Source organism: Gopherus flavomarginatus, chromosome 8 (assembly GCF_025201925.1).
Source record: "Gopherus flavomarginatus isolate rGopFla2 chromosome 8, rGopFla2.mat.asm, whole genome shotgun sequence".
NCBI lineage: Eukaryota > Metazoa > Chordata > Testudines > Testudinidae > Gopherus > Gopherus flavomarginatus.
In genome coordinates, this window is record NC_066624.1 from 4,829,368 (window position 1) to 4,848,154 (window position 18,787).

The 18,787-nt window shown below is 40.5% G+C and overlaps 1 protein-coding gene across 3 annotated transcripts in view; it reads left to right on the plus strand.

Moving 5' to 3' along the window:
- Positions 1–6,880: 6,880 nt before the first annotated feature.
- PHF6 (PHD finger protein 6) overlaps positions 6,881–18,787 on the plus strand; it is a 38,876-nt gene continuing 26,969 nt past the window's right edge. Inside the window, exons 1-6 of one of the 3 annotated variants that reach the window (XM_050964433.1) lie at positions 6,881–7,022; positions 11,360–11,430; positions 13,215–13,397; positions 13,616–13,717; positions 17,811–17,944; positions 18,218–18,261. In XM_050964433.1, the coding sequence (XP_050820390.1) occupies positions 13,260–13,397; positions 13,616–13,717; positions 17,811–17,944; positions 18,218–18,261 (418 nt within the window). In that variant the 5' untranslated portion in view covers positions 6,881–7,022; positions 11,360–11,430; positions 13,215–13,259. The remainder of the gene's footprint in view (positions 7,023–11,359; positions 11,431–13,214; positions 13,398–13,615; positions 13,718–17,810; positions 17,945–18,217; positions 18,262–18,787) is intronic. The other 2 variants (XM_050964432.1, XM_050964434.1) reach the window with 2 other exon arrangements.

Genomic DNA, 18,787 nt, shown 5'->3' on the forward strand with positions numbered 1-18,787 from the left:
GGTAGAGACACTAGTGTTTGCAAAATTTAAAATAAAATAGGGCCAAATAACAGCCTGAGATCAGCACATAAAATGTCCCCTCCACCTTTGAATCTCATCTTTTGTACTGGAACGAGAAATTAATTGACTCCCTGGCACCATTTTTTTCCCCAAGTTTGCCTGGACTATATAGCATCATGATGTATACTATGATCTTGTGCAGGACTTGAAGCAGACCATCATAACAACTGTCATTTCTGTCATATATATTTTAAAGGTTTTAAGACTACTTGTGCCAAAGAGAGAGAGAATGGTCCCTTGAAGTATGTGTTAACTACTAAGGGTATGTATACACTACCTGCCGGATCGGCGGGCAACAATCGATCCAGCGGGGGTCGATTTATCACATCTAGTCTAGATGTGATAAATTGATCCCTGAGCACTCTCATGTCGACTCCTGTACTCCACCACCATGAGAGACGCAGGCGGAGTCGATGAGGGAGTGGCAGCAGTCAACTCACCGTAGTGAAGACACCATGGTAAGTTGATCTAAGTATGTCGATTTCAGCAACATTATTCACATAGCTGAAGTTGCGTAACTTAGATCGATTTCCTACCCACCCCCAGCCCCCAAGTGTAGACCAGGCCTTACACTCAACAATCTGTTCCACCTTGTATTTAGCTGTGATTCTCTGAATACATTTCCCAGACCTGAAGAACTCCATGAAAGCTCAAAAGCATGTCTCTCTCTCCAACAGAAGTTAGTCCAATAAAAGATGTTACCTTACCCACCTTGTCTCAAGTAAACCGCCTTTCTGGACAGTTGTCTGTCTCACCTGTTCTTATGAAGCTCCAATGATGGGGATTCCACAACTTCCCTTGGAAATCTATTCCAGAACTTAACTCCTCTAATGGTTAGAAAACCTAAATCTTCTTGTCCTACCTTCAGTGAACAGGGAGAACAACTGATCACAGTCCTCCTTGTAACAGTTCTCAACATATTTGAAAACTGTTATCAGGTCCCCCCTCAGGCTTCTTTTCTAAACTGAAACTAAATGTGCTCAGTTTTTTTTTTTTTAAAGCTTTCCTCATAGGTCTGGTTTTGTAAATGTTTTAGTAGTTTTGTTTTCACCTCTCGACTCTCCAATTTGTCCACATCTTTCCTAATGTGTGGCACCCAGCACACGGTACTCAGCAGAGGCCTCACCAGTGCTGAGTAGAGCAGACAATCGCCTCCCATGTCTTATTAATGTACACCAGCATGATATTAGACTCTTTTTGCAACTGCATTGGTTTGTTGACTCATATTCAATTTATGATCTACTATAACCTCAGATCCTTTTCAGCAGTACTACCAGCTGGCCAGTTATTCCCCATTTTGTAGTTGTGCATTTGATTTTTTTTTCTTTCTAAGTCAAGTACTTTGCACTTACCTTTATTTAATTTCATCTTGTTGAATTCAGACCAATTCTCCAATTTGTCATGGTAATTTTGAATTCTAATCCCATCCTTCAAAATACATGCAATCCCTCCCAGTTTGTCACCTGCAAATTTTATAAGCATACTCTCCACTCCATTATTTAAGTAATTAATAAAAATATTGAATAGTGACAGACCCCTGTGGGACCCCACCAGATATGTCCTCCCATTTTGACAGAGAACCATTTATAACTACTTTTTGAGTATGGTCTTTCAATTAGCTGTGAACCAACTTCAAAGTAATTTCATCTAGACCACATTTTCCCAGGTTGCTTGTGAAAATGTCATATAGGTCTGTGTCGAAAGCCTTTCCATGGAGGATTAACCTGTGCTGTAGGATAGTCTCTGTCCAACTTCCATGCATTTTGGAATTCCAGGCTCACACCCAAAACCAAAGCAGCAGTTTGAGTTTGCTCCTTAGATTCCCCTCTTGCCCAGCAGAATTAATTTACTGCTTCTCCTCTCTTTGGTTAATAGGCTTAACCAAAGACGTACTGTGGGTCCCTTCCGTCATAAAATCAGAGAAAGGCCAAGAAAACAAACTTGGTCTTTGCTGAAGAACTTAATCTCAAAGTAAAACAAAGTCTGTAGGCAGATGATAAACATAAACCCCAGTGAATGACGTATATTTCAGAAAAGGAGTGAGTAATTAGGAATAATATCATGGAGCTTTACAGGGATAATATCAATGCAAAGCAAAAAAATGGTTTGCATTTCACTGGTTGAGTTAGAAATCAAGCATGACCTCAAGTAATGTCTAGTGGCATTTGCATTCACCACTGCGAATTGTTGTAGAATAGTTCTATTCGGCAATTGTATAATCCCCAGGAGCCTCCAGCATCAGTTGGAATAAGATTTCTGGGTTCTGTAGTTGCAATTACACAAGGGAGGGAATTGCACATGTTTCTCCATTCCACCCCAAAGTGGGTATTCACCCACGAAAGCTCATGCTCCAAAAAGTCTGTTAGTCTATAAGATGCCACAGGATTCTTTGCTGCTTTTACATTCCACCCCAAAGTGCCTGGAGATGCTGGAGTATAGTAGAGGCATCTCAGGAACCTGAGCTATATAATCTAAGCTCAGAAAAACTTTGCTTCTGAAGCAACTATAAAATATAATAATTCAAGGCCTCAGTATTACACGAGGCCTCTAGCACATTTTGATCATAGTAACCCATAACATGTAAAGGTCAAAAAAGAAACAGGTTTTTAATTGACTTTTGACAGCTCTTTGGCTGTTGTTTGCAGCTGCAGGAGGGCTAGGAGTACACTTTAGTCTTCATTAAAAAACTGTTTTAGAGGACTGGTGGAGGGAAGCTAGGACTCGATGGTAAATCTCAAGGCAACTCCAGCTATGCCTGGTTTCAAAGCTCTTCTGCTTGATTATAACCAGTTATGCCAGACCTCTTTACTCATGCTCCTGAAGGAAACAGCAACCCTGGGAGATTTCACATGGAGTCTTTCTTTAAGACAATGTTATAATGGCAGGATTGTGATGCCACAGTTAAGGCTGCACCATCATTTTCATTTTGACAGGAATGTTGAACCTTTATTTTTAAGAAACGCTTTAAAAGTGGCAGTGGATGAAACACGGACATTAAAATTCACATAATATTTGATTTTTTTATCTTGATTTGCTGCACCTGGGGTTAATACACACAGAATAGTTGTAAATGACCCATGGCAGATGCTGCAATGCCAATCCGGTGGAGAACCTCCATATGAGAGTTGGAGGAACTGGTGAGAATAGAACTCAAACAGTAAAAACTGGAGATTTCTTTGACAATTTCATTATTCAAAGAGATTGGGGTCACGGGTGGACCAGGGATGTAAAAGGTTAAATGGTTAACAGGTCAGCATTGGGCTTACTGCTAACCGGACCTTGACTGTTAACCCCAGCAGCTGGCTGGCCTAGCTGGCCGGCCAGAGGAACTCCATCCCTGGCTGCACTGGGCCAGCCAGCCGGAGCAGACCCAGCCGTGTCCAGTTGGCCAGAGGGACACCAGCCCCAGCTGAGCTAGCAGGACCCCAGCCCCGGACACTCCGGGCCGGGTGGGCTCCAGCTCCAGCACCAAGCCAGCCCCGGCTGCGCCAGGCCAGAGCAACCCCAGCCCTGGCTGGGCCAGCGGGACCCAAACCCTAGCCACGTTGGTTAGGCTGGACCATCTCTGGCTGTGCCGGGACGGCAGGACTCCAGCTCCAGCTGTGCCGTGCCGGCGGGACCCCACCGCCAGCTGCGTTGGATATGCTGGACCATTTCTGGCTGTGCTGTGCCAGTGGGACCCCAGTGCTGGCTGCGCCATGTTGGCGGGACCCTAGCCTCAGCAGCAGCGGGAGGCCCAGTACGGCCCTGGCTGTGCCAGCCACACCCCAGCCCTGCAGATCCGGCGGGACCCTAGCCCCTGCCACAGCAGGCCAGCCGGAGCGACCCTGGTTAATGATTAACCAGTTAAACAATATAATTTTAATCATTTAATTGGATAACTTTTTAAACCAATATTTAAATCCCTAGGGTGGACCTGATCCTAGGTTTTGCAGCTTTGTCCTTTACTGCGAAATGTGGAGGCCAACCTTAGCTGACTCCTCCTCCATTTGCTGGAGTGCCTTGCGAAATCTGTCAGGCAGTGGCAGATTAGCCACTGGGCCAATGGAGCCTGTGCCAAGGGGCCCTGGATAATTGGGGCACCCTTGTGCCCTGACCTGCTCCGCCCGCTTGGCTCTCCTTCCAGAAGCAGGGGAAGCTGCTGTGCTCCAACTCCACTCCCTGGCAGGAGTGCAGGGTGCGCAGGGCGGGGCAAGCCCCTGCACCCTGACCTCGCTCCTTGGCAGGAGTGCCAGGCAGGCAGAGTGGGGAAGCCTCATGCTCTGACGGTGACCCCACTTCCCAGCAGGAGTGCCAGGCAGACAGGGGAAGCCCCCGTGCCCTGACCCTGTTTCCCCAGCAGGACTGTGGGGTGGCAGTTGAGGAGTGGGGGATTGCAGGTGGAAGGGATGGGGAGGGGCCCCCACTTGCTCTGGCCCAAGGCCCCACAAATCTCTAATCCGCCTCTGCGGTCAGGGCTTCGTACTGGAAGAACATCATCTGCACAGTCAAGGTCTGAGAGCGAGAGATCACCAATCTTAATGCCTATGGATCTGACAGAATGCTGCATTATGAAATCCATGCCGTGTTTCACCTCTTTTAAATCTCTTTTGGCAAAAATGGGTAACCTCCTGGGATCTGATCTTTGTCTTACACATTACTCCACTTACGCTAATTTGAACAATAGTAGTTTTGAATGCACTTTCTCTGCCCTGTGCTGATTGGCTGTTTGCTCCAACCCTCTTCCTGCTCATCCCTCAAAATCTTTTCCATTGGCCAAGAACGGTGAACTGCAGCCACCGGGCGCAGAGGGGAGGGCTATGCCTGCGGACAGTCAATGTCAGCAAAATGTCTTGCAGCCCGCAATCAGATTACCCTGATAGGCTGCATGCGGCCTGTGGGCTGCAGGTTGCCCACCACTGGCTGAGCACAATGGAACCCCATTCTAGGCTGGTCCCTTAAGCACTATGGCAGTAAACATGATTATTATTGATAATAAATTGGGAATACAACTCAAGTTTCTGAGGTCTTGTATTCACTGTAATGTCAGCTCAAGGTAGAATTTCGGTGTTACCCCACTCTGACTCTTGTCCGCACACAAAAATCTCCAGCTCAAGTGAAGTGGTGCTTTAAACTCAAGCTAGCTAGTCAGTCAAGGGATCTGGACTGAAGTTTGAGTGCTGCTAATGCCCAAGCTAGCAGTGCAGTGAGGATGCAGCTACTGGCTATAAGCTGAGTTAGCACATTTGTGATTCTAATCTAATCACTCTGTGTAGCTTCACAGTGTGGATACTTTCACTCCACCTAGGCTAGCTCAAATGGAGTAACTTGAGCTAACTGTTACAGTGAAGACAAGCTCTGAAGGGGGTTAGGCTTGACTTTTAGCTATGTTGCTTTTCAGATCAATTCATCCATATGTAGGTTCTCTCATCTCTAACCACTACTACACCACATTGTCCTCCCAGAACCAGGGTGGAGTCCAGGGACAAGACCTCGACTGATTAAAACTGTCATCGTTCCATTGACTTCAGTGCAATGTACACCAGCTGTGGCTCTGCCCCTAGGATTCCTGACCTCCATTCTACTACTAACAAATAGCTGTGCAACCAACGCACTGAAAGTGTGTCAGGTCCTCTAGTAATTACTCCTGTAGTTCAAGTGTACTGAACTGAGTCTCAAAGCCCAGAGTTAAACCCTGTTAACAGCCCACAGCGGAGTTGTATGTACTAGTACTTACTTTGGTTTATTTTAATTTATGCAGTAAAACATCTTTTTTAACCTAAAAACTACTATCATCTTTGTATTATGGTGTGATGCATACGTTATTTCACTTGTTTGTCATACATTGGCAAGTTTGAATGTAGGCGTCACAGGGGCAGACACAGGTGACACAACTACCAACAAATATTATTCCAGCTTCATCAACTTTGCACTCTAAGACCAAATCTTAATGGCCACCTCAGCAATGTTAAGGCAGAATAACCTCCCAAATGCCCAGGAAATGTGATCATTAGATGTGCTGATCTGCTGATGCAAGAGGGTTTGAAGTCACTGTTAAGGGTTAGCATCAGAGTGCAGGTTTGATGGAGCTTGGGTATGTATTGCTTTTTGGTAGCTATTGATTGGAGATGGAAATAAAACCTTTACCCAATGCTAGTGCATGTTACCAACAGAGCAGGAGGCAGGCAACGCAAGCAGATTTTCCCTCTACATCCCTCTTGACACGCTTTTAAGAGTTGGTGGGCTGGGTCCTGATGCAATGGATCTGTCACTAAGCAAAGCTTTTGTGTTAATGTAACCAGCCATAGCAGGTGACACAAGAGCCATGGGTGGCTTGTTGTGAACTCCTTGAGGCAGGGGTTGTCTTTGTGGAGCACACCCCCTGCCCTGAGGCCCTAATGGGGGTCTGGTGGTGTGAATATAGCAGGCAAGGCCCTGCCCCGCTATGTGAGGTCCTATGCTCTCCAGCCCTTCTGCAGAGCCAGCTCAGTCATGCGCACGCGCAGCCGCCCAACCTCCAGTTCATTCTACCCACAGCAGGCTTCGAAATGATATGTACGCATGCGCGGGTCACCTTCGCAGGCACACGTTCTCCATTTTCCCCATCCCCGCCAGCTGTCAAGTCCAACTGCGCACGCCCAGGTTCTCTCTCTCTCGCGCGCGCGCGCGCGCCCCTGCCCCCGTCCTCCCCGGCAGCCGACGACTTCGGATGCTCGTGTGCGCCTGCGCTGGAACCGCGGGCCGCTCCGGCACCAGTCCTTGTCGGCCGCGCCTCGCAGCCTCGTGCACCAATCAGGCGCCGGTTGGAACGTCGTGACGTCTTGGCGCCAGCGCGAAGACGTGCGTGCGGCGGCGGCGGCGGCGGCGCAGCGTCCCCTGCCCCGAATGAAAGGGAAGGTCCCAGCGCCAGCGAGCGAGCGGTTCTGAGTGCCCAGCGGCGAGGGGCCCCCGAGTCCTCGTTCCGCGGCGCCCCGCCCACCTGGGTGAGTGAGCGAGCGGCCGCGCACACTTGAGGGAGGCACCGCTCGGCGCCGGCCCAGCCGCCTGTGGGCGGCGGCGGAGCCCCTGCCCGGCCCCTCCGCCTGAGGAGAGACCCCCAGCCCGCCACGGCGCGCGCCCCTTCAGCTGCGGGGCCGCCGGGGCTCAGGCCTGAGGAGCCCGCCCGCCCGGCGAACAGCCCCCTAAGCCTCGCGGGGGCTCGCCCTTCTGGGGGGGGGCGGACCCTTGCCCTTCCCGGGGTAGCTCCCGAAGGGCCCGACGACCCCCCCTGCGCCCGGGGGGATTCGTGCCCTTGCTGTAAGGGGACCCCAAAACTGGGGGCCCTTTTCCTCCAAGCCTAGACTGTTCTCCCACCTCTCAGGGCCCCCGTCTTCTCTTGGCGTTAATAATCCAGCTGGGAAGCGCCCCTGCCTTGAACGGAGCCGTAGGGATCGGTTTCCGATTGAGGATCCCACTGCAGGGACACTACCGGCTACGGCAGGGGAGATTCTTCCTTCTGAGAGGGGCACCCTACTCAGCTCTGTGGCTTAGCTGCCCTCCCCACCAAACTATTCAAGCCCGGGTTTGACGCTCCTTCTGTGAGGTGGATGCCCCAGGTCATGGTCTCCACGCCCCCTTCCTGGGTGGGAACCCCAAACTTTCCTGAAAATAAATCCAATTTATCTGCTGTAGGCTTGTTACACCAACCTCTCTTTGAGTCTTGAGTGTTTTCTATAGGTATGAAGTACATGTAAAAGCTTGTTTGCATGTACCTTAAAGCTGAGATTTTCACGTGATTAATGATTTTGAGTGCTCCTTGTTCAACTAGACACTTTAAAGGGGCTTGATTGGCAGAGGATGAGTAATCTGTGTTTTCTGAAGATTAGCCCCTTTAAAGTACTTCAAATTGAGTACCCAGAATCACCAGTCACTTGTAAAAATACTTGCCTAAATATGTTTTTTGTTTGGTTTTCATCTGAAAGTATCCAAAATCACTTTCTAACAAGTTTAAATAAAAAATGTCTAGGCACGTTTCTCTTGTGCTTCTCCCAGATGTCTCAAATTCTGTTTCATGTTAAAAAACAAAACAAAACCCAAACAATCCTGTGTTTGCATAGTACCTCTAGTCATGAAGAATCCAGAGTTTTAACAAAACAATTAAACTTTCCTATGGAGAGCCTTGCATATAAACTATAATCCAGTATTTTATGTAAGAAATAGCAAGCTTGGGCCTGACTTTAGCAAAGAAATAGAGCATGAAGAAAAGCTCTTGAACTTCCTTTCTTATATTCCGACAAAATGGGTATTCACCCACAAAAGCTCATGCTGCAATATGTCTGTTAGTCTATAAGGTGCCACAGGGCTACCCTTCTGATACTTTCTTATCTTAGGTTTCAGAGTAGCAGCTGTGTTAGCTTGTATTCGCAAAAAGAACAGGAGTACTTGTGGCACCTTAGAGACTAACAAATTTATTTCAGCATAAGCTTTCATCTGAAGAAGTGAGCTATAGCTCACAAAACCTTATGCTGAAATAATTTTTTTAGTCTCTAAGGTGCCACAAGTACTGTTCTTTTTTCTTATCTTACTTTCCCTCCCTCAGTGCTGAGTAATGTTTCATATATTGGGATAGTGCCCTCCTTGTGTGTGTGTGTGTGTTGTTTTTTTTTTTTTTTTTTTTTGTGTGTGTCCCCTGAGAGGTGTTGAATATTGGAGAGACAAGATGGATGAGGGAATATCTTTTATTGGACCAACTTCTATGGGGTGAGAGAGACAAGATTTCAAGCTACACAGAGCTCACTCTCAGGTCTGGGAAAGGTATTCAGTGTCACAGCTGAATGCAAGATTGATCAAATAGTTTAGTATAAGTCATTAGCACATATTGGAAGGGACCATTCAAGGCAAAGTGGCCTGTTAACATCCTTGTATACATAGGACAAAAAGGGCGGTGGGGGTGTTAGTGAGTTACAGATTGTTGTAATAAGTGGTAAATCAAATGTCTTTATTAAGGCCATGATTTTTAGTGCCTAGCAAAGTTATGAATTCAAGCTCATCTTTTGCAGGAGTATGCCTGTTTGTTGCACATTTAGAATTAGTCCTATAGAAGATGGCAATAAAACTAGAGTGCTGGGCTTAATGTAGCTTGTGTGAAAAACTCTTGCCAAAAAAAAAAAAATCAAAAAGGGAAAGATGAGCTTGAGTACTGTCTTAATGTGCATCAGTTGAACTATACAGATGAACAATTCTGAAGAGAGAATTACAAAAAGAATCCCTTTCTGTAGCTGAGAATCTCTTATCACAGCTTTCATTTTATAAGAGATTTTATTGTGGAATTAGGTACCCCTTTAGATAGGATCTTGGAAGATATTGACATGATCTTAGTATTGTCAGTACAGCAAATAAAAATATATATATATATACACACACACACACTCATCTGTGTCTTTTAAATAGGTTGCCTAGTACTGCTATAGATAGTTGTTTCCATAGTCAATGTTTCTATGATATTCCTCTGTTTACAGGGTTTATAGCCTAACTGTAAATCTTGCCTTTGACTGAAACTTGGTGAGTAAGGTTTCAGTCCAAGGATATATGTACACATCACATTTTTATTTTATTTAAAAAAAAACCACCCTGTTTATAGTTTTATTTTTAAAAGTGGATTGGAAGAATATTTTGCTGATTTTTAATTTTACCTGTTTTGGTGTTCAAGTGAGAAGTAGGTTGGTGTTTAATCAGTAGTCTGGATTAGACATTCTTAAACTATTTTCAATAAGAAATTAAATGGCAAGATTTTAAATGTTTGCATTCAGGATTATGGATCTGTAATGTGGCAGGGCAACTGGTTCTAACTGTTTTCAGAAAATGTAAATTAGCTAAAATAGAGCTAAAAATAAAGGTTTCTGCTTTTCTGAAACACTGTCAGATACATTTCTTATTTGTAAATACTCTGTCGAAAACCTAAACCTAGCAATTTTTCTCTGCTAAATAGTTTGCTCGTTCTTAACCTATGTTAATATACATTCTGTGGTGGTTTGTGATATGAATTTATGCAAAAAATATACATGTGAAAAGGATGCCAAGTGCGCCCTATGATATGAAGGAAAGGATTTCCAGTACGTACCAGATTGGCATATGCTATGAAAACAGGTTAATATACATCATAGGTGAACAAATGTAACTTAAAGTCAGTAGTATGGATAAAATACTTCTTGTACTAATCAATTTCTTCTGCGAACCCTAAAAATGTATAAATAATCTACAAATGCCTAGGTATACAGAAAACGCATGCAAACAAAAAGCACAAAATTAGCATTTTTAGGTTTCCTTTAAAAATGCATTGGGAATAATAAAATAGGAATGTGTGTTACCTTTCTGGCCTAATCTTTGCTTTTTGCTGTACTTGCATTTTAAAAAATCTTGTAAAGTATTTGAATAAGCATGCCAGAACACAGTTTCAGGCAGTTAGTTGCATCTTTTCATTGCTATGCTAACAGAACGGAACATACATTTTCTAAGTTATAAAAAATACCAAATTACTTCAAGGTGTAAGGTCATATAAACAATAGTACATACCCTATTAACCGGAAACCTTGTTATATGTGTGAGTTAGATGCACTGTACAACATAATGCTGAAGACTAGGTGACTTCAGCCACCTGTGAAGAACATATTTCTTTATCAGTAACTTCCAAGAAGCAAAATATTAGTGAGCAATCATTTTGACTTCCATGGTTGTTATGAATTACTCAGTTTTTCCAAAATCTTATTTTGCCATTCAGATTGAGAGTAAAAGGGAGAGTCTATTGATGTAGCAGCAAGAGCGATTGACATACTTAAAACCAAATTTTCCATTTGACTGTGTGTATGACTCCTGTTTTAGCCAATGGGACTTGTGAACACACATCCAAGGACAGAATTTGACTTTAAATTTCTTAAGTTACTTTTATAAGGGCTGTCATTGTTGCTGCTACAAGAATTAGTTCCTGAATAAGAAAATAAAGTAAGAAAAATTAAATGCAATGTAACAAAAAAAAAGTCAAAGCTAACGCACAATGAATGCACTTAGCCTTATGTACATGTGTGTGTATATATATAAGTGCTGCAATATTAATTATATCCAAACAGAAGTTATTCTTGCATTTTAAATTTTGTTACAGTATCTCCAACCCATTATTGCATGATTTATGTGAAGCTTTTGAATGTGACTCAAGAACAAAAAATCTTTTTATATAGTTTCCTTCTGTTCTTCTGAAGCTCTTTTTCCTGCTTCCAAAATCTCATTTAGATTTTGAAAGAATTAAAGAACATTTTGAAAGTCTTTCTTTCTTTCCTTTCTTCAAAAGCCAGCCCTTCTTGCTGTTTAATAAATGGACTGCAGAGTTACTTGATTTTGATTTCTCTTTAGAAGAATATAGTAAGTAAAGTTTTTGTTTAGCATTTAAGGGTTCTCTTTTGCCACTGCAAAAGGGTGTGACTCATTTATTCACATTGGCACTTTTTTGTGTGTAAATCAGCTAGATCTAGAACATACGCATTTTTGTTACAAATATGTGTCACCAATCTAGTAAATTGCTTTATAGTTAAAAGTGGAAGTAAATGAAACAGTAAAAAGAACAAGCACTAGAGATAAGATGTTTGCACATCAAAATGTAAATGTATCTTGTATTAAGCATGGCAAGAAAAAATGTTTTTAACTTATATCTATGAAAATTTGTGAATAACACTACATGAGAATTGAAAGGATCTTCATTAACCGAATTACATATAAAGGTATATAAACTTAGCACTATTCCTCAACTTTCTGTAATAAAAATAAGGAGTGATGTTAGTGTCTAGGAGAGTGAGGAACTTGTAGCACTTTCAAGAACCAGGCAGAGTTCGGCTATGCAAATTTCACCAGTCAGTTGTGTAACTGCAAATCAGTCCTGACCAATGACACCTCTGCCACTGTAGCCAAGGACCTTTTTTAGTAGAAGTTCTGAACTAATGTAGTGGTCTTCCTGATTTAATGGACAAAGTGTGAGAGAGCCATATTCGTTGCCTTTGTGACCAGAAAGATACTGAGATCCAGATCTTCAGAGAGCAAAAGCAGTAAACAAGCATGCTACTTAGGTTCTTGAATTAGACCATGTTAATTATATAAATTATATTATGTTATAACATTTTTTTCTTTTAGAGATGTAAAGGTGAATGGACACAAACTTCAACTTTAGAGTGGGTCCAGAAAGTGTGTATCCTTGAATATTGGGTGTTTTAGGGCCCAAACTTGCAATGAGATCCACACAGGCAGATTCGTGTATGAAGCCTCATTGAAGTGGATCCATCTATGTGAATCTCATTGCTGAACTGGGTCCTTGGTGTTGTATTTTTAACTATGTTGCTTGTAAAACATAAAAAAAAAATGTGATTTATGTGGAGTTTAATTTTAAATTACTTAGGATAAGAACAGGTGTTGTCATGCACTTACTCAGAATTAGGATAAGGTTGTGAAAAACAGCCCTGGATCTTAAAGGGTTTCTATTGCAGCATATTAGTCACAAATATTCACATCTAAAACTTTGTGACTTTAACTAGCCACAATGTATCTGTGTAATACCTAAAATGGTAACATTTTATCTTTTCATCTCCTGAGGACAGTTACTCATATTTGTAAAGATGAAGATGAGTATTTAAATTCAGTACTTATTAGCTTTTATGGATTGTAACCTAGTTTTTTTTATTGCTGCTTCTGAAGTAGTTCAGTAGAATGGGTTTTATTGTATGCTAAGGTAAAGCTCCCCCTGTGCAATGTGCTTCTGGAATAAATAAAAATAAAATGGAATATGACAGTATTGCATCAGGATTTCCCTAAGAGCCCTAATGGTTGCTATACTTGTTATATTTTTAATTTCCTCTTTTCCCTCCCCTCTCTCAGCCTTTACATTGGTATAAATTTTATAACTTCTCTTACTTTGGGGACCATTATATGCCTTGTTGCCACATTCTTATAAAGACTTTGGGAAATACAGCTTTTGCAGTATACATGTTTATTCATATATTATACTCTAGCTGTGTGTATGAGACAAATTCTATTCCACTCTGAGACATGGTGGATGTTTCAGGTATTTTAAGAGAAACACAAAGTAACTTGAGTAAATATAATTTAAATTGATTTAAGTTGAAATTAACATCACTATTGGACATTTTTATTCTCTGTAGCATTTGTGAGGACTGAAGTGTCATTCTAAAGCCATTTTAAAAATCATGACAAGCTCAATTGGACAGAAAAAAGGGTCTTCAAGGCAACGGAAGTGTGGTTTTTGTAGGTCTAATAAAGATAATGAATGTGGACAATTATTGATGTCTGAAAACCAGAAGGTGGCAGCACATCACAAATGTATGGTAAGTAACAGAGGAAAAGGAAGTTAAAGCAGTGAGTTGTTAACTACATTATGTAAACAAACGAAATCCTGAATGATTTCAGCCCACTTGTGGCAGTGGTATATGTTACTAATACCACTGTTTATTTTTATTTTGAAATTGTTCCTTTTTACAAATATAATTATTCCATATTACTGGAAACCCTTTAAAATTAAGTTTTATTTTTACACAACCTGCAGCTATTTTCGTCTGCATTGGTATCTTCACACTCTGATAATGAGAGTCTTGGTGGATTTTCTATTGAAGATGTTCAAAAGGAAATAAAAAGAGGCACTAAACTGGTAAGTCTGTAATTTTGCCTCTTGAAAATGGAAAAGTAGCATTTTATTAACTTCTGCAAAGTAACTAATGAAGTAATTCAATTTACCACTGAAGTTATCCATTGATCAATCTTTTTTTAAGAAATGTTTTCCCTGTGTCTGTGAACTCTAGTGTAATGCGTAATTAACCCATGGGAGGAGTCATTAAGATAAAACCGGTCACACATTTTTAAAAATGAGGGTAGATCTCAGAGAAAGGATAGGATAGTAGCTAGATGGCTAGCCACCAACAAGTGTGTGATCCCTTATTGAAATCAATAGTAATTTTGCAGTTGATTTTAATAGGAATAGGACTGAGTTCTAAATGTCAAATGACTAATGATGAGAAGCTTCTTAAAGCAATCAGTTTTTTATTTTAATCATAATGTGTATAGTCTAATTTAAATATATAAATAGGTTATTTTGGAGATCGTGGAATATTTTTGGAATTCCTAAAAATGAACTGCAAATCTTAATATTTTCACTAGCACTGTCCTTATGTTATCAGCAAATAAAGATGGTTATAGTGAATATGTGGCATAATTTTTCAAGTCAAGTTTTAAAACTCATTAACAAAATAAATTTTCTTTTTAATGGGCTGCATACAAAGAGAAACCAGCATTTCTTAAATTTACTTTCCTATTTAATATTTTCTGACAGATTTCACAATGGAAGCACATTCCAGGGAGCTATGCAAGTGTAACTCTGCTCTTTTACCAACATTTGGTTTCACTGCCAAAAACTGTCCTTTACTGCCAAGATACTTATTGCTTCCATTTTTTAATGTTTTGATAGAGCCTTGGGATGCAGGTTTTTCATGAGATGCACATACTGAAAACTAGTTTAGTCATAGCTCACCAAACTGCTGTGGAACTGTGTGATATGACTGCTGTTTGTTTGCAAGGCATTCCTCAATTTTTAAGCAGATTTCTGTTTGATATAAGAGCTAGGTGGTATTACGATCATCTTTCTTATCTGGGACAATATTGGTTTTGCAAATATTTTCTAACAAGTGATACGGTATAACTAAAACAGTCCTTAGACACTTCCATTTTTTTGGGGAGAAATGGGGGAGAGGGTCTGAAAGAGGTTTTACCAGGGATGCTTTATTTGGAGGCTGAAGTTACATGATGTTGCACCTCATTATACTTACAGCCTTGTCACCAAACAGTACAATACTTTGCTTAGTCTTTTTCAGTGTGGAGTTTTATTTGGTCTAATTATATTATGTCTTCATTGAGCTATGCTAGTTGGAGACTATAGGTGTGATTGGAGATTTGATATATATAAAGAGCAGAGTAGCATATGGCTATGTGGGCCAACAAGACACTTTTTGACAATTACAGCTTTTTAAATGGTTTTATGAGATCTGTATGTTAGGGATTCATGAGAATATAGATTTTTTGTGCTTCTGAATCTTTTTAGTTCTATCAGTAACATGTTGGAAGAGGACGGATTCTTAAAGCACACCATCTAGAGCAGGGGTAGGCAACCTATGGCACACATGCCAAAGGCGGCACACGAGCTGCTTTTCAGTGGCACTCACACTGCCCGGGTCCTGGCCACCGGTCCAGGGGGCTCTGCATTTTAATTTAATTTTAAATGAAGCTTCTTACACATTTTAAAACCCTTATTTACTTTACATACAACAATAGTTTAGTTATATATTATGGACTTATAGAAAGAGATCTTCTAAAAATGTTAAAATGTATTACCTGTGCAGGAAACCTTAAATTACAGTGCATAAATGAAGACTCAGCACACCACTTCTGAAAGGTTGCTGACCCCTGATCTAGAGAAACCCGGCACTTGAACTGGGTCCAAGTTTTATATGAAGAGGCTAAATGGTTTTGTCCTGATAAGCTTGAATGTGCACTCTCTTCAAACATGTTGCACTTAGTGATTGCTTTCCATTCTTGACTGGTCCTTTATAGGAGACACAGTAAAGCACTCAATGTGGTTCTCCAAATCTAATAGTCATATTGGTAGTTTTTACTAAATTGCAGACAGAGTTTAAGTAGTTGTCCTCTTTTGGTAGATGTTGATACTTAGCAAATAGGCACTGAGGACTTGAAGCTACTTCTGCATATTAAAGCAGTGATGGGAGAAATGCAGAATATTTCTGGTAATAGTTGAGGGGTTGAGCTATAATGATAGACCAGTAATATCAGCTTGTTCTTAATTTCCAGTAAATGCGCTGATCTGAGGTCATTATTGCTTCTATTAGCTGTATGTGAGAAGAAATTCTTACAATTGGTCTTTTTTGTGCTTAGAACTTTCCATGTGCCTGATGTACCTAGAGAATTAAACGTGTTGTTACAAGCCAATCAGATAACAAAAATCATTCCAACAAATTAAAAAACTTATTTCAATGGGAAATAGATCAGTAAATCGATATAAAGATTCTTACAGTTTGTCATTTCACCAGAGAGATTTCACAGCTTATGTAAGAGTAAATTGTGCCCATCTAACCTTTTAAAATATATGAAAGAATTAAAATGGTGGATAAAAGGGAACTGATAGATACGTTTATTTTTAATGTGTAAATACATTTTAATAAAGTTGCTCACAAGAAGTTACTTAGGAAACTTGAAATACAGAGGGTTGATTAAACACCTACCATGGATTTAAAAACTGATTAAGAGCAATGGAACAGTATGAATAGAGCAGTTTTCTCAATTTGTAGGGAGGTAAATAGCAGAATGATCCAAGATTCAGCTCATTTTTTGTTTTGTTTTATTCCGTTAACTTCAAGATGGGGTAAATAGTGGGGTTACAAGGCTTGCTGATGGCACGTTTATTTAAGTTAGTTAAGACTAAGCAGAATTGGAAGATCTGTAGAAGGACCTAATAGGCAAGACAGGCAAGATGATGGATGGGTAATTTTACTCTTGATAGACTTATGCAAGGTAATGCATATTGTAAGGAACAATTTAAACTGGTTATGTATGCTGATGGGTTTTGAATGTTATAACCTTTCAGGAAGCAAAGTAGATGTAAATATATAGCTCAGTAAACATACCTCAATCAGTCAAAAACTCAGTAAGAGTTTGAGCAATTTTAAGAATCTAGAAAAAATATAATGAATATTAATGGCATTATATACATTGACTGTATGTCTTCCCCTTTAATTCAGCACATGAAGAAGGGCCATGAAAATGTTTAGAAGCATAAGAGGTGTTTCTCAAATGAGAACCCATTACAAATTAGTATGGAAAGTGTCTATCCTTGGAAAAGGAAGAGTAAAGGAATAACCCTCTGTTGTAGCCTTTTCTGCAGCATAAAAACAAAAAGGTGGTGGTATTAATACAAATAAGAGAAATTCCTTTTGTGTACCACAGTGTCATGGAATATGACTGAAGCAGATTACACCTCTACCTCAATATAACGCTGTCCTTGGGAGCCAAAAAGCTTACGACGTTATAGGTGAAACAGCGTTATATCGAGCTTGCTTTGATCCACCGGAGTGTGCAGCCCCGCCCCTGCCCAGAGCACTGCTTTACCATGTTATATTGAGTCACGTTATATCGAGGTAGAGGTATATTTGAAAGAGGATTAGACAGTTGTAGGGGAAAAAATGGCAGGCAGCTGCAGTTAACTAAGGTAAAATTTAAAGCATTCAGTTTATTCTCTGAATCATAAGGACTGATTTGCCAACTGAGGTCAGCAAGAAAGTCCTTTTTCTCTCCTTCTTTAATAGTATAATCCACAGTTGATCAGTGTTTGGTGTAGCCCACTCTTGGAAGCATAACATCTAAGTGAAAAATTAAGTTTGTTCCAGTATGGCACTTCTTACTTAGCTAAAGTTATTGGATTATTTTTCCACTGCATTAATAATTAAGATGATAAATTGAGTAGCTGACACATCTATCTCTCCTTTTAAAATTAATTAAAAATGACACTTGGGAAAAATGTGGACAAAGACCGTATGACTGAGTACATTGCTCTCAGTAATGCCAACTGTTTGGTGAGGAGGGGAGTTATTTTATGCCTGTTAGTTCCAATTATTTCCAAAGCCAAAAGTATTAAACTATTGCTAGCATTAATTTTATTTTTCTCTCTCCTTCTGTTATAGATGTGCTCTTTATGCCATTGTCCAGGAGCAACCATTGGTTGTGATGTGAAAACGTGTCACAAGACATATCACTACTACTGTGCATTGCATGATAAAGCTCAAATAAGAGAGAAACCCTCACAAGGCATTTACATGTAAGTACTATTTATCATGTTTCTGTTTGTATTTATATTTCACCCTCTTTGTAAAACTATCATTGGAATACAAACATTTTGGGTTTAAAAAAAAAGTTATAATGGTGAATATGGAGTTTAATATAACAGTGTGCTAGACTGTCTACATTTTTAACTGCAAAATTGGAATTGTAGAGAGTCTTGTAAATGGGGTGAAATGTACTGTTATTTAAATTAAACTAAATAAGCTCTGAATCATGACTTATCTGATAGTTTAACTACTTTGTTTTATAGGATTTTATGCCGAAAACACAAGAAAACAACACGTAACTCTGAAGGTAAAACTATTCAATGTAATTCCACCCCACCCCACCCCACCTCAACAGATACTTTGATTACATCTTAAATTTTGTGGAAAATATAAATGTTTTGGGCAAACTAGACTGGACTAGAATTAGATGCGTTTCTGAAAGAATTAATCTAGAATCTGAACATATAGGGAATTTGCGTATGGCGTTAAGATGCTAAAAGGTAGGCATCTGGTTTTAAAAAAACAAAACCTAAATCCCAGAATGCTCTGGAGTTCTGATGCTCTGTCATAATAAAAATTCTGTGAAGGTAATGTGTTCCCTCTTGGGAAGAGACGGTCCCTTTTAGGAAGAATCTAATTTGTATGTTCAGGTAAGTATTCTACATTTTTAATGTGTCAATTTTGTCAGGCAATGGCTATTCTTAACTGTTTGTAACAAAATCCTACAAAACTACAGTATTTTTTATCTGTTGCAAGATTAAGCTTTAGGTGTTCCTTTCGTAATATTCCTGATAATTTTGTCATAAATTAGAAAAGAGATCTGATATTATATT